The sequence below is a fragment of the Anser cygnoides genome, chromosome 2 (genome assembly GCF_040182565.1).
Source record: "Anser cygnoides isolate HZ-2024a breed goose chromosome 2, Taihu_goose_T2T_genome, whole genome shotgun sequence".
Taxonomy (NCBI): Eukaryota; Metazoa; Chordata; class Aves; order Anseriformes; family Anatidae; genus Anser; species Anser cygnoides.
Genome location: NC_089874.1, coordinates 15,575,859 through 15,589,827, shown reverse-complemented (window position 1 = coordinate 15,589,827; position 13,969 = coordinate 15,575,859). Strand labels below are relative to the sequence as shown.

Here is a 13,969-nt window from a genome sequence, read left to right as displayed (position 1 = left end):
CATCAGCTCTCTCTATATCATAATTATCAATGTTATAGCTTGCAATAAACTATAATTAAGAAACTAATTTTCAGCAACACGTAGATTTTTGTTTTAATTAGATTAGCACGGGGGAGGGGGGTGAAGATGAGAGTGGGGTGGGGTTGACTGGAAGCATATTGAATGTTTCATGGTGTTAATGCCAACGATTCTGGGTTTCAGTTTAGAAAGGACTCAGCCCTCTGTTCTGAATTTGTTTCTGTGTCTGCAGAAAGGCTGAAGGATGAGGCTCATGGGAATCCATATCTGACCCTTAGATTTTTTTCTGTCTGAAGGGCATCTGGTTGTAGCACATCAAGATAGAGTTTTCCCCACAGTTCACTTAACTGTCCGGATTAATATAAACACCTGCATAAAACTGTTATAATTGCACTGTGCTACATACAGGGACCCAAATCAAGGCTCTACAGTGCCAGGCATGTACCCATGTCCACAGAGTGCAAAAACAGGCTCTGCATCCAGCATCTCCATCCCTAACACATACAAACAGAGATGTCTAGTTATGACCAGGTAGTTTGGTCGTGGTTCCCCTAAAAACTTTTCCTGAGAAAACTCAAACCCAAGCCACCACTCTAAAAGAAAGAATTGTTAGCCAGGTTAACAATAGAGACTTTCACAAGAGCTAACTGCTTAGATAAACAACAAAAGAATCTATTTATTATACTGTGTAATCAGAAAAACAATTTAATTTCCAACTTCTTTCAACTCTTATTTGGTATCAAAACCACAATAAAATAGCAGAACTATTTTTAGATACTTTTGTCTGATACGTGTATGGAAATACACGCTGAATCCTGTAGCAAAGACCAAATACTATGATTCAGAACCTTTAAGTTAAGGAAAAGTATTATCCATGTGCACACACATGTAAGCAATAACATACTCTGACTCTACTGCAACAGGTTTTATTTGCTTCCCTGATCCTGAGCACGCTCTAGCCTAACTCTTTTCCTTGGCACCATTTACCACAGCCTTTCAGAGAGTATCACATAGTGGTGGTCACCAACAACTCACTACCTGAGAAAGCCTTTCATGTACTTTAAATGAAATAGAGAAATGCTCTAGGATTGCACCCAGAAACATGAGATATTATATGTCCCTCAAGTCCACTGCAGCAACTCTCACCCTAAACTCCACCAGAAATGCTTTTTTTTCTTGATGTGGGGACCAGAATGAAGGACGAGCACCTCCATCCCCTCAGTAATCCCAAATAATCTCTTAGTAGCCCCAAGCAGCTAGGTGTTCCTATTGAAGGAGAGGTTTCTGATACAGAAAAGGGTCTGGAGAAGCCACCCCTTCGGCCCTGGTGCAGCCTTTTCAGCAGGTCAGTGCTGAGCTCCACATCCCTCTCATGGCAACATCGGGCCTGGCTTTGACAGGGAGGCAGGCATATGCCAGCCTCCTGTGGTGAGGTGCTTGGTGGGGTGGCTCAAGGTATGTGGGATGGGTGATTTACAGATTCACAGATTTCTCTAGGTTGGAAGAGACCTCAAGATCATCGAGTCCAACCTCCGACCTAACACTAAGTACTCCACTAAACCATATCCCTAAGCTCTACATCTAAACGTCTTTTAAAGACCTCCAGGGATGGTGACTCCACCACCTCCCTGGGCAGCCCGTTCCAATGCTTAATAACCCTTTCGGTAAAGAAGTACTTCCTAACATCCAACCTAAAACTCCCCTGTCGCAACTTTAGCCCATTCCCCCTCGTCCTGTCACTAGGCACGTGGGAGAATAGACCAACCCCCACCTCTCTACAGCCTCCTTTCAGGTAACTGTAGAGAGCGATAAGGTCGCCCCTGAGCCTCCTCTTCTCCAGGCTGAACAAGCCCAGCTCCCTCAGCCGCTCCTCGTAAGACTTGTTCTCCAGACCCCTCACCAGCTTGGTCGCCCTTCTCTGGACTCACTCGAGCACGTCCATGTCCTTCCTGTAGCGAGGGGCCCAAAACTGAACACAGTACTCGAGGTGCGGCCTCACCAGAGCCGAGTACAGGGGCACAATCACTTCCCTCGACCTGCTGGCCACACTGCTTCTTATACAGGCCAGGATGCCGTTGGCCTTCTTGGCCACCTGAGCACACTGCTGGCTCATATTCAGCCGACTATCCACCAATACTCCCAGGTCCTTCTCGGCCAGGCAGCTTTCCAGCCACTCATCTCCCAGCCTGTAGCTCTGCTTGGGGTTGTTGTGCCCCAGGTGCAGGACCCGGCACTTGGCCTTGTTGAACTTCATGCAGTTGACCTCAGCCCATCGCTCCAGCCTATCCAGATCCTCCTGCAGAGCCTTCCTGCCCTCGAGCAGATCGACACACGCACTTAGCTTGGTGTCATCTGCAAACTTACTGAGTTTTAGCTCATTCAAATCCAAAGACACACATGGACATGGGCATTACTCCAGCTGCCCTCAGCAGATGATGAGGGGACATTCACACCTTTCTTATGTACCTTGTCCTGAGGCAAATGGCTAAAAGTCCAGCCCTGATGCCCAGAGGAACAGGGCCAGGCTGTTAAAATTGTATTTCTGGTTGAAAGCTCAGAGGCCTTAACTCATTCAGGCTTCTCTACTGTGCTCAACCATGGTCAAATATTGTTCCTGTCTCTCACAGGCCCAAAGTAATCTGCTCCTTTGCTGTCTCTGCTGCTTAGCTGGTGTTGTCAGCTCACTGCAGTCACCTCACTGCCCACCAAGCTCAACAGCAGCTGAGGAGAACAAATTGGGAAACTCTGATTGTCATTTGACATCAGCATGACTGATGCAGTTATAAAAGTCTTACAGAGCCAGTGTTCCACCTTTCTTCACAGCCAGAAAGAAGAATGGGATACAGCTCTGTGAAAGTGGAGGACAAAATTCCCACTGCTTTCAACGATAACAAGACAGTATGGGGTCCAGACCTTGCATTACTCCTGAGATGACCTTTGAACAGTTTTTGGGAGCAATTCAGGGCTGGAAAGCCCTGAGCCAAGCTCCAGGCACAGCTCCAGGCAGTCAGAAAGCAGCTATAATGTGTGCAGCCCTTAGTAGTTCAAAGGATCCTTCTGACACATGAGGCTTGACGGCAGCCCAGCTGTGCCCTTCGCGCACAGGTCTCCTAGGACATCGCTGCATTGCCACAGCAGCTCAGTGCCACCTGGGGCTCAAACTGCCTCTGCACAAGAGAAATACAAACCACGAAGTCTCCAGAAAGCAGCCTTCGCCGTGTGGAGGAATGGGAACCAGGATTTAGACAAAAGTAAATGAAAGCTTAAACTTTGCAGAAACTAAAGAAAGGCTGAGCCATGGCTTGCCTTGCTCCTGTTTATTTTACCAGCCTCAGTTTGTTATGCCTACAGATTTACAGCATAAATCCATTGACATTATTTAGAAATACAAAAGATGGATGAATTTCTAACATCATTAAGGGCTACAGAAGTTCTGCAGGGCTACAGTTGCACTCAGTATGTCTGGCTAGCCATGCTTTTTTCCAGACTCAAGGGTCTGGAGGAACTGCTTTCTTCTATATAAACAAACATAGGTATTTTTTTGCTCTGCATTTTATAACTGACGGCAATTTCTATACAGCCCTAATCTCATCGGTGTAACTAATCCTTGGTAAACACAATATAAAGAATAATTACCTATGACATCTCTCCTATGACTGAAATGTTCCCAAAATGGGCCAAATTTTCCACCCAAATTGATTTGACAGCACTGTGTATACACTCTATAATTGTCGCGTAAGGATGATATTTATTCTATACATCTATAAATGATGGCCAATAAAACAATTGTGCTGTGTGGTATGTCTATGAAAACCTTGTAAAACAATACAGTCAAGTCTGGCAACAAAGTCAATAATTTGTCAGTAAGAAAACCACTTTTGGGCTTTCTCTACCCAGCCCTCCACCTTTCTTAAGCCCTTTTCTTCTGAAGCTTCACATTCATTTTCTTAATGTTTTTAACCTAGTGTCTGTGAAATTTTTATTGCTCCCTAGATAATGACATCTGATCTGAATGTAACCACACACCTCTTTGCTCAGCAACATTTGTCACAAACCATTATAAATTATCATGCTGATAGTGTGCATTGCTGGGAAACCGGAAAAGTTCCATAAATTCAAAGTACTGTATCAGTGACATTCTTGTTTATTTTCTAGGTATAAAGTTTTACTGGATTCAAGATGGCTACATTTACACAGTAGGATACTTCAGCAACACGAGACTTGTACAGCTTGCACTGAGTGCTGAAAAGCATTTACCACATGCAACAAACATTGCAGCATTTTAACTAATATGTCGCCATATGTTTTGTCTCTTCTATTGATTTTTACCATGCTCCTGACTAAAACAAATGCATGGATGTTATCTGAGCTTGCTTGAAAAAAGTAAAATAGCAAACAGAAACTGGTTTTCCCTTAAAGTAAACCATAATTTCTGTTCCTTTGCCTCCTGAAGAGGAGGCATAACATTCATTAAAGTTAGAAGTTAAAAAGAGACTGTGTATTTTTTCATTATGTATTAATATTCTTGATAACAATCTGTGGTTGACATGATTGTATGCTTCCCGTTGAGACCCAGTATTTCCATTATGCTGTTTCAGTAGTTCTGACTAGAAGATTTTTTGTTAGATGAACATAGCTTGTGTGAACATATTTTTAATAATTTGCATATCTTTATTCTTCAAAACTGTGAAAGTTGAGTCCTTTGGACTGTCTCCAGAAAAACAGGATTTTTCACCATGTTTGCCTGAAACAACTCAAATGATCATCAGAAAATCATACATCTATGAATTTTATTAGGAGTCATTTGAGAAATACTTATCCACTAAAGCACAGCATAGTAAGTAGGTAAATCGAGGGCACATTTTTAAAATGAATTCCAGACCCTAACATACAAAGAGACTCACTGCAAACAGCTTCAGTACATCTAACACTTAGATTTGCTTCTTTTGATTCTCCTCAGAGAATCAACCTTTCACCAGTTTTACATTTCAATATGCCTAGCCCTCTATATACAGTGATATTTACAAAAGTTAGGCAAGGCCTCCTGATTTTCTTGTTGACACTACAGAAAAAGATGGTAACCTTTCCAAAGTCATACTGTTTCCCCCCTTGGGCTCAGGGGTTCTTCTTATTAAAGTTATTTCCAACTCTAACCAAGGTATGAGACGCAATGAACAGCATTATAAAGAGGATTTTGGGAGCTGGGCCAGAAAGCTAATCTTCTCTTCTAGTCCACTTTAATTGTATGGGGCATTTTTTGTTCCCAGACATGAATTCCCCTATCTCTCATTTTCTATCTGCATTTCATATTTAAGTGCTTATTAATTTCCAGTGATAAACCTTTCAATAAGCTAGTGTGTAACCTAAATTGCACATTTCTAGATTGCACACTGAGTTGATAATAAATGAAGAATATTAGGAAACCAAAATGTACTTAGCTGCAAAACCAAAAAATCTTGTGATAGGTTTTATTGCATTATTCTCCATTTGTACGCAATATTTGGTATGAGGAATGTGAATTTTGTAAGTAGACAGTGAAATTTGAAACCACAGAGCTTGTTGACAAATTCCTGTTGCTGAAATCATTTTCTATTATTCTGGTCCTAAGGTTCTTGGCACAAACACAATCCCTCTCAAGTTAAAAAGAGCAATTTTAAATATAAGTGAAGTAGCAGCTGAGTAATTTATCATACCCTAGAAGATTAGCATTTCAGCATAGACCAAACGACGGTAAAGTCATCACCATCACATACTGCAAAGACAATGCAAACAACCCTGTTTAGAGACTTCCTTCCACCCACTACCATCTCATTACTGCACTGGGCCCCCTTTCAGAGGAAGAAATAATGCAAGGGGGAGAGTGGACAATGAATATTGAGAAGGGAGCGATGAAGGGAGGGAGTCAATCTCTTCCCTGGACCCAGTTCAGCTCAATCTGGCACTGTTTAGCACAACGCTATGCCACAAAGATTACTTGTTCCTTAAATAATTGTATGCTGTACACCACTTTACTGCTGTCAAAGACCATGTTGGTTTTATAGCGTTGGAAAAACATGTATTCTAGCAAGGAACAAAAAGGGGCTGACACTGAAATATGTTTGATTTAATTTCCTAATCTCTGTCTAAAAGACAAAGAGAGAGAGACACACGCAGACATTTTTAAGCATTAGCACTGTCCCACAGAAAGAAAGTAAAATCTGTATCAAGAAGGCACGGGGAAGTGAATCATTGCCTGAGTACAGCAAATTAAAAATTAAAGAACGGGAAGTGAGCGTGTGAACATATGGTGTGAATATGAGCCGCAGCTCCAACACCACAATAAAATTTCATTTTAACAAAGAGTCAGTTTAGTTTTATGAGCATAGGGTTTTCCTGCGTTATCACTTGACTGTGGTACTGAAATGCTGATATATAAGAGATTATAAAAAACAACAACAAAGCGGCTAAGCACCACCACACTGCATCATTAAAGAACTTCATTTTAAGAGAAATCAATAATTATGATCTAAGTAATCTATTTATTAAACGTTAGGAACAAAGGCTTGCATGATAAAAATTAAGTGCTTGAGTACAGTCCCTCTGTAAGTCCAACACTCTAACCTCACAGTCTGTTACTACCACTCCTGATGATGCTAAGCACCACTGTACAGTACCAGAGCCTGTAAAATACTGAATACGCACATGAAATGTCAAGCACCAATGGCAACTGAGTTTAATCTCTCTCTGACATGCAGAGAAAATCTTAGCTGGTAGCATTAATAAACAATGAGTCTCGCAGTTATCAGAAGGGGATTAAAAACCCATGATACTCAAATTTTTAAACAGTGAATCATTAAAATATTTTCTTCATGAAATAAGTAGGCTGAATTTAGAGGGTGTATTAAAGAGGGGAGTGATCTGACCACGTGTTGTCTTGTGCAAACTATGTGGTTTCCAGTCAAAGACCTGGGGAAAAGTGGAGAACAGTGTTCTGGAAGGCTCTTACTCCCCTTCCCACTCTTGGAAATGGATGGTCAGTGGGAATACAAGCACAGAGGAGCACAGGAGCCTTGTTTTTTCCCCTTCCTCCTCTCAGAGCACTACAGAAGAGCAGGAGGAGGGAAAAGAAGAGCTACTGGCTATAAATCAGCAGCAAGGGGAGAAAGAAGGAAATACATCTATGGACCTGCAGTCCACTGCATCTTAATGGGTGAGAATAAATGCCAGACTAATTCTGCATTAAGCAGAGCTGGCAAATTACAAGGTGCCCGTTTCTGCCACAGGCTGCCAGTAGCCGTGGGGACGCAAAACGACTAGAACCGCTCTTTAACACTTTAGAGCCTCATTCAAAAAAAAAAAAAAAAAAAAAAAAAAACACCAAACACGGCAAGCAGGAAAACGAACGGTGCTTGGCGTGGCAAAAAGCGCAAGCCGCGACCTCAACATCCTGCCTCTCCCCACCCCGGGGAGGCCGAAATCCAACCCACATCCCCCGGAGCAAAAGTTGCCGAGCCTCCCTTCAGCCTCCCCTCGCCCCACGGAGGAGGCTCCGCAGGGAGGCTCCGGCAGAAGGGAGGCTGCAGCCGGCGGCGGGGAAAGCCCCGCGGAGCCTCTTGGAGGCCGGAGGAGCCCCTTTGGAAGTCGGGGGAGCCCCTCGGAGGCCGGGGGAGCCCCGTGGAGGCCGGCGGAGGCCGGAGTTGCCCCTCGGAGGCCGGCAGGTGGCGCCGTGGCGCTCCGGAGCGCGGCGCCCGCACTTACTTGCAGTCGCGGTCCTCCAGGTCGAAGTGGGGGTTGAAGTTGATCATGATCCTCTGGTAGGGCTCCGGGGCCTGGATCAGCCACTCGCACTTCTGGCTGGGGTGGTAGGACTGGGGGTAGCCCGGAGAGGTGAGGTACCCGGGGTTTAATATTTTGATGGTGTCGCCGCATTTGTCTGCAGTGGGAACGAAACAGATTTGGCTTTTTTTGTGGTTGGCCCCGGCAAGCACCCGGCACGGCAGCCTTCTTCAAGCAAACTTTTACCGCACGCTTACGGGAAGGCTGCATTTTCTGAATGACAGGGGCCTGACACTCCTTGCCCACCCATAAACCCACCGGCAGAACCCACCGGCAAGGAGCGGAAGATCCCCCGCTCCTCAACTTCTAAAAGCTCCCCTGAGGAAACAGTGCCCCATACAGCGTTCAGTCCTTGCCTCCTCGCAGCAGTGCTAGTGCTGCCTTAGAAGGGTGTCAGAGCCTCAATTATTCCCCCAACTGTAATCTGCTTAAGTATGAAGTTTTAAGGGAAGCTGGGGGTGGGGAAGCTAAAAGGCTGCCATTTGACCCCCTGTCCGGCTCCGTGAGAAGCCTGGTCTGTGTCACTGACCACTGGGATTGTCTTGGTGGATCCCTGCTTGCTTGCAGCAGACCCTCCCGTTGTTTTATCAGTCCATAAATCTAGGCAGTTCGAAACTATCTATGCTCTTCAAACCCAGGCTAGCAGAGAACAAAGTGGTTTTAGTGAAGCAGAAATCATCCACTATTTATTCCTTCAAGGAAGTTTGTTCATGCTTGGAGACTGCATCAAAGTAATGGAGCAGAACAACATCCTTTCCTCTTCCCTCTGTTCCTCCCTCCCTCCCCCCCAACAACAACAAAGGTTTATTTCTAATAACAAAACAGTTGCCAAAGTTTTCAGAATCACTGAGTGTAACTCTGAAATGTGGCATGCTGCACCTTGGTCCTTTGGCCAGTGTTGTCAAGGTTGCATTTTAAGGCTTGTGCGAAAAATATAAGGAGGCAAGAAACCCAATCTACGTGGTTGCTTGCTTCACTGTCCAGTGCAGATTTGTGTTTTCACTTCTTTACTACTATGGTTTTCTACTTACAAATCTTTGGAGAGGAAAAACTTTCCCCACACACTATTTGTTTACTTTTGAGCAATAAATATGACAGTAAATTACAGAGAGGAAGACTGTCTGCACTCATAAGTGAGCCTATACATCACTACATCCCCAAAATGATACATAGGGACTGCAATGCTATATCTAATACCCTCCCTGTGAAAGCAAAATGGCATTCTTTGCTCTCAGCATGAATTTATAAATGTAAGGGATTTTATTGCAGGAAAACCAGGTCAAATGGAAATGAATGAAGAAGTATACATCAAAAATGCATAAAGCTACACACTTTATAGATATTATTTGCTGTAAATTAAGAGGGAAGAAGATGATACGTACTCAGCTGTGGGGTCCACAATCAGATATTGCTAAGCATGTTGCTGGGAATGGCTATCTTATTATTTATTTCTGCTTTGCCTTTGCAAAACAGACTGTTTTCCTGTGACCAAAACAAAAGGCGCTGCAGCTCAAAGCTCAAAAGCTGTCACTGGTGATCTTGCTAATCCGCTGTCTGGGGCTCTCAGGGAATCTTGCCTTTTCCTCCCTGTGTAAGCACACTCGGAAAGTGATCCTGTCTCATTAAGCCCACTCCAGCCCTGCAAACAACATGGCAGAGTCTGGCATCTGTTAAATGCCTGAAATAAAGCAGTGCTGCTTCTAGTCACTTGACAGAGTCACTTCAGAGGACACTGAGGTGGACTCGCTACCACCAGCGCTCCTTAATCTGCGACTTCTGGGAAAGTGACAGGGTAATAAGATAATGCGGTCTGCTAGACTCCTTGGCTCTGTGCAATCTCTCTCACACTTGATTAAGAAGAGCAGTTTCTAATGACTTTGGACCATTAGCTCTAAATAAGGTTAATGAATTAATTTAGCAGACACTAGTGCTGGACGTAGGTGAAGGTGGCATCAGTGGGTCTGGGAGGTTACGGAGGAGGCTGATGGCCTTGACACCAGCAGGGCCACTGCATTAACTGCTCATACAGGAGGCTTCTGCCTAGCACCCTGCCCCACTCCCCATCTTCTAAAGGGAAGAAATGAGCAACAGGAGCGCAGGATGCCCCCTCTCACTCCTCATAGGGTGCAGGGCTCGGGGCACTCCTGGCTGATGTAGGACCAGCGGGTGGCTGTCCGTGCCCCCACCTGCCTGGGGTGAGTGAAGCGCTCCCGGAGCATCCCCGTGCCTGGCTCGGTGCACGCCTCTGATGCCTTCGCTCCTGTGCCACGGCGCTGGGGGAGGCAGCTCGTCCTGATTAAATTAAGCAGCCTCCTCGAAACATATTGGGAAAGAGATTAACTTCCATCATAAAACACGCGATTTTAATACTCTCTCTTACATGACACTCCACTTGCGGTCTCTTATTAAAACAATATACCAGCCTAAGTGGAGGGTGCTCCCTTCTTTTAATTACTTTGATTGAAAACCCAGTCAGGCAAAAGTAAATATTTGATAATTAGTTAATAATAATTGCACAGGATCTGCCGGGAAAGGAAAACTCACACGAACTGTTTCGTGTGCGAGAGCTAAACATCAAGCAGTCCTACAATTAGACCGTCTTTAAAAATGCATCATGCAGTAAAAGATTCACGGTGCCCGGGCATTGTGCGGGCAAGGAGAAGCGCGGTGCTTTTAATTAGTTGTGTTTTCGAGGGCTGCCTGATAGTAAACTAAGCTACATCGGTCATGTGTTACGGGATTTCTCTCTGAGAGGAGAGTCTTGAGCCTTCACAGAGAGGCTCAGCTTCTCTCTTGGCACCGTGCAAGTTGCACGTAAACTGCAGACTTCGCAAAGGGGTAGGCGAGAGGGCTCTCCGTCTGAGGGCTGCCCGCAGGTATACGTACAGCTAGTAACATGCACGGTACTCTGAAATACTACGCTTTGGAAAAAAAAGAAAGGGGGAAGAAAGAGCCTTCCTTTCTAAATGCTCATTATCTCTCAGATATCGGAGGCGAGACTTATTTAATTGCCTATGGGAGGAACCACTATGAAGGTAATTGGCCGTCCTGAGCCTGCGAGAACGAGCACCCTGCTTGATAAAACGACCCCAAAGAGCGGAAAATAAAGCCGGCGGCCGTGGCCGTGCCCGGCCGAGGGGCACCGGGGCTCGGACCCCGCCGGTTCGGTCCTCGGGCACAAAGTTCCCCGCTACCGGGCGCGGGGTCGGGGCCGGCCCCGGGGCCGCCGGGCCCCGTCGCCAGCCCTCGGTTCCCCAGGCTGAGACCCGACGTCCCCCCCGTGGCACTTACCGCTTCGCAGAGCCCTGGCGAGGGTGAAGGTGAGGGCTGCGCAGTGCAGGAGAAGTCCCCAATCCATTTTCCCTTCCGAGAGCAGGGAGAGGATGAATGATAATAACAATAACAATAAAAAAAAAAAAAAAGCCCTCCACACACAACTCTTCCTAGGTCTTAAATCCTTCGGCCGGAGCGAGGAGCAGAAAGCAGTGTCCGCAAGGGCAGTCCCCGGGGCAGAGGGAGGCTGGCTTCTCTTTCCGTGCCTCAAGTCGCCCGCATCCTGTCATTCAGCTCCGGCTCCCTCTCCCTTTCCCCACACTTGTTCCTTCTCCAGGCGCCGCTGCCCCTGCCATTCCCAGCGAGACTACAAAGCCAAATGAAAGCGAGGGGATAAAAAAAAAAAAAAAAAAAAAAGGAAAAAAAAAAAAACACACACAAACAAGACAGACAAAAATCCCGGCGGCTGCTGTTGGCACCTCGGGGCGGGCTCCGGGGAGTGCTCTGCGGAGGGGAGAGAAGGAGAGGAGACCGGCGGTGAGCGGGGACGGGCGCCGGAGTTTGGCAAAGTGCGGCCCCCCCGCCTGCCCCGCTCCCCGCTGCGGCCCCGCCGCGGCTCCCCGGGGGTCGGCGGTGCCCGGTGGTGCCCGGAGGTGCCCGGTGGTGCCCGGGGGCTGGGGCTGGGGCCGGCCCCGCACTCACCTGCCCCGGTGGGGAGCGAGCGGGCGGGCGCGGCGCTGCCGCGGGGAGTCCCGGCCGGCCGGGGAAGGGGGAAGCGGCCGGGCGGCTCCTGCTCGCAGCCTGAGGAAGAGGAGCGCAACTCAGCGGCAATAAGAGAGGCCGAGGAGCCGCCGTCTCCCAAGCCCCAGTCCCCTCCCCCTCCCCGCCCTCCTCCTCCTCCTTCTCCTCCTTCTCCTCCTCAGCCCCCCAAGACATCGGCAGCGCGGAAGAGCCGCCGAACAAACAGGGCACAGCCCCAGCCCTGGCACCCAGCCGGGGCGGGGGGCGCGGAGGGGATAAAGGGGGGGGAGAGGAGCGGCTTCCCGGCCCCGGCAGGTAGCGCCGAGCTGGCCGGGGGCACCCACCTGCGCCCCGTTGGCTCCTGCGTGGCTCCTCGCAGCCGTGCCGAGCCGTGCCGAGCCGTGCCCCTCCGCCCACCTCCCCTCTCTGCACTCCCCTCCGTGGCGCCCCGTCCCTCACCCACTGCCTTCTTTCTCCCCCCCCAGGACCCACGCGTGTCCCCCCTGAGCCCCCGCTGTCCCCCCGTGGGGCACCGCCATGCCCTGCCATGCCGCGGGGTGCTGGCTGTGCTGGTGGGGCTGAGCTGTGGGGATGCCTCCCCTGGGGGGAGCCCCGGGTCGTGGGCTCACCCGGACCCACCTGCATCTCCGGGGGGCGACCTCCCCGCACTCCCTGCCTCCCAACCTCCTTCCCATCCCCGTTGTCGCCCAGCCTGTCCATCTCCCCCAGGAGCTGAGGAGTGGCCGGGGTCCCCTGCTCCCCAAGGAGGCTACGTAGCACGAAATCTCCATCAGGGAGGGCTTGTCTTCTGAGCAATCCCTCCAAGCTGGCACCAGCGAGCTCTGAATCCTGCTGCTTTGCCTGCTTGGTCTGGCGCTCACCAGCAATGGGGCCTGTCCCTTCCGTGCCCCATTGCCCTGCCTTACAGGCTGCCCCTGCACCCCGGGAGTTATTACCTAGCTGAGCCTGACCGCTTCTTTTATGTGGAGCGCTTTGAGCTCCCGCTGCATGGAGGCAATCCGGTCACTGGGGTAGGAGATAGATGAAGAGCTTGAAGGCTGAAACCTGAAACACGGCGTTAAATGGTCCCCAAAGATGGGTCTGCACTAGGAAAATGACCTGTGGCCAGCGGTGAATGTCAGCCACTCTCATCTCCCACAGCAGAGTCTGAAAACAATTGTTACTGGTGCACAGCCGAGGAAAACTGTTAACGCTTCGTCAGGAAAAGGGCCTGTTAGAGGACCTGCTCTGCAAGGAGGATTTCTGAAGGATGCAGAGGGAAAAAAGCCAGGCTTTGCTGGGACAGGGTCACCCCCCCCAGTGCAGCCGCAGCAGTAAATCTCTGTCTGCTCTGAAGATGTAACCATGTTTGAAATAATTTTCAAACATAGCTGTAAGTCTGCAGCCACACAGATTAACTACAAATGTGTTACATCTGTGTTCAGAAATCGTACACAGATTCAGCCTCCTCCATCCCTTTGTCTCCTGTCCCGAGTCTAAGCCTTCCACACTCACACTCCCTCGCTGCCCTTTTGAAGCCCCCGACTTTAAGGTCAGCTCAAGTCTGGAGATTAAGTCTGTAGGAAATCTGTCTGCTGCTTTCATACTGCACACTCTCTCATCACTACTTTCTGAATTTTTGCCAGCCACTCCCGCTCTCCTCTGTGATTGCAGTTCTGCAATATCATGCACTAAAGCAGAGTTTGATCCTGTTACATTCTCTGCACACCTCATCCTCTCCTTCCTCAACCTCCGACCTTGCTCGTGGCCATGCCCACATCCATGCCCGTGTCCGTGCCCATGTCCATGTGTCCATGCCTCCAGACAGGCCGTGGTCCTTGCCTGGAAACCAGGCAGGCTGGAGGTAGTCAGATTGACTTACTTCAGGCTCATTTCCCTGTCTTTAGACAGTCTCTGGATCGTCATATACAATACCTACACACTTCTGTGATTGATTGGGATGTATACATTCTGGGTAGCACATTAAGCCCTCTCTCTGTTTTTCTCTTAGTGAAGTAACCAGAACAAGGGAGGTGAGAAGTAACAGTGCTCTCTGATTATTAAAACTCTCATGCTGCTGGACAGTCCTTGAGATAAATTGGTCCTGTCCAATGTGTGCACA

At 48.2% G+C, this 13,969-nt stretch overlaps 1 protein-coding gene across 2 annotated transcripts in view; it reads right to left on the bottom strand.

The window, feature by feature from the left end:
* NRP1 (neuropilin 1) overlaps positions 1 to 11,997 on the bottom strand; it is a 112,948-nt gene extending 100,951 nt beyond the window's left edge. For both annotated transcript variants that reach the window (XM_048076533.2, XM_048076534.2), the window contains exons 1-3: positions 11,809 to 11,997; positions 11,125 to 11,610; positions 7,756 to 7,930 (exon numbers count right to left, since the gene is read on the bottom strand). In XM_048076533.2, the coding sequence (XP_047932490.1) occupies positions 7,756 to 7,930; positions 11,125 to 11,191 (242 nt within the window). In that variant the 5' untranslated portion in view covers positions 11,192 to 11,610; positions 11,809 to 11,997. The remainder of the gene's footprint in view (positions 1 to 7,755; positions 7,931 to 11,124; positions 11,611 to 11,808) is intronic.
* Between the last annotated feature and the right edge of the window lie 1,972 nt (positions 11,998 to 13,969).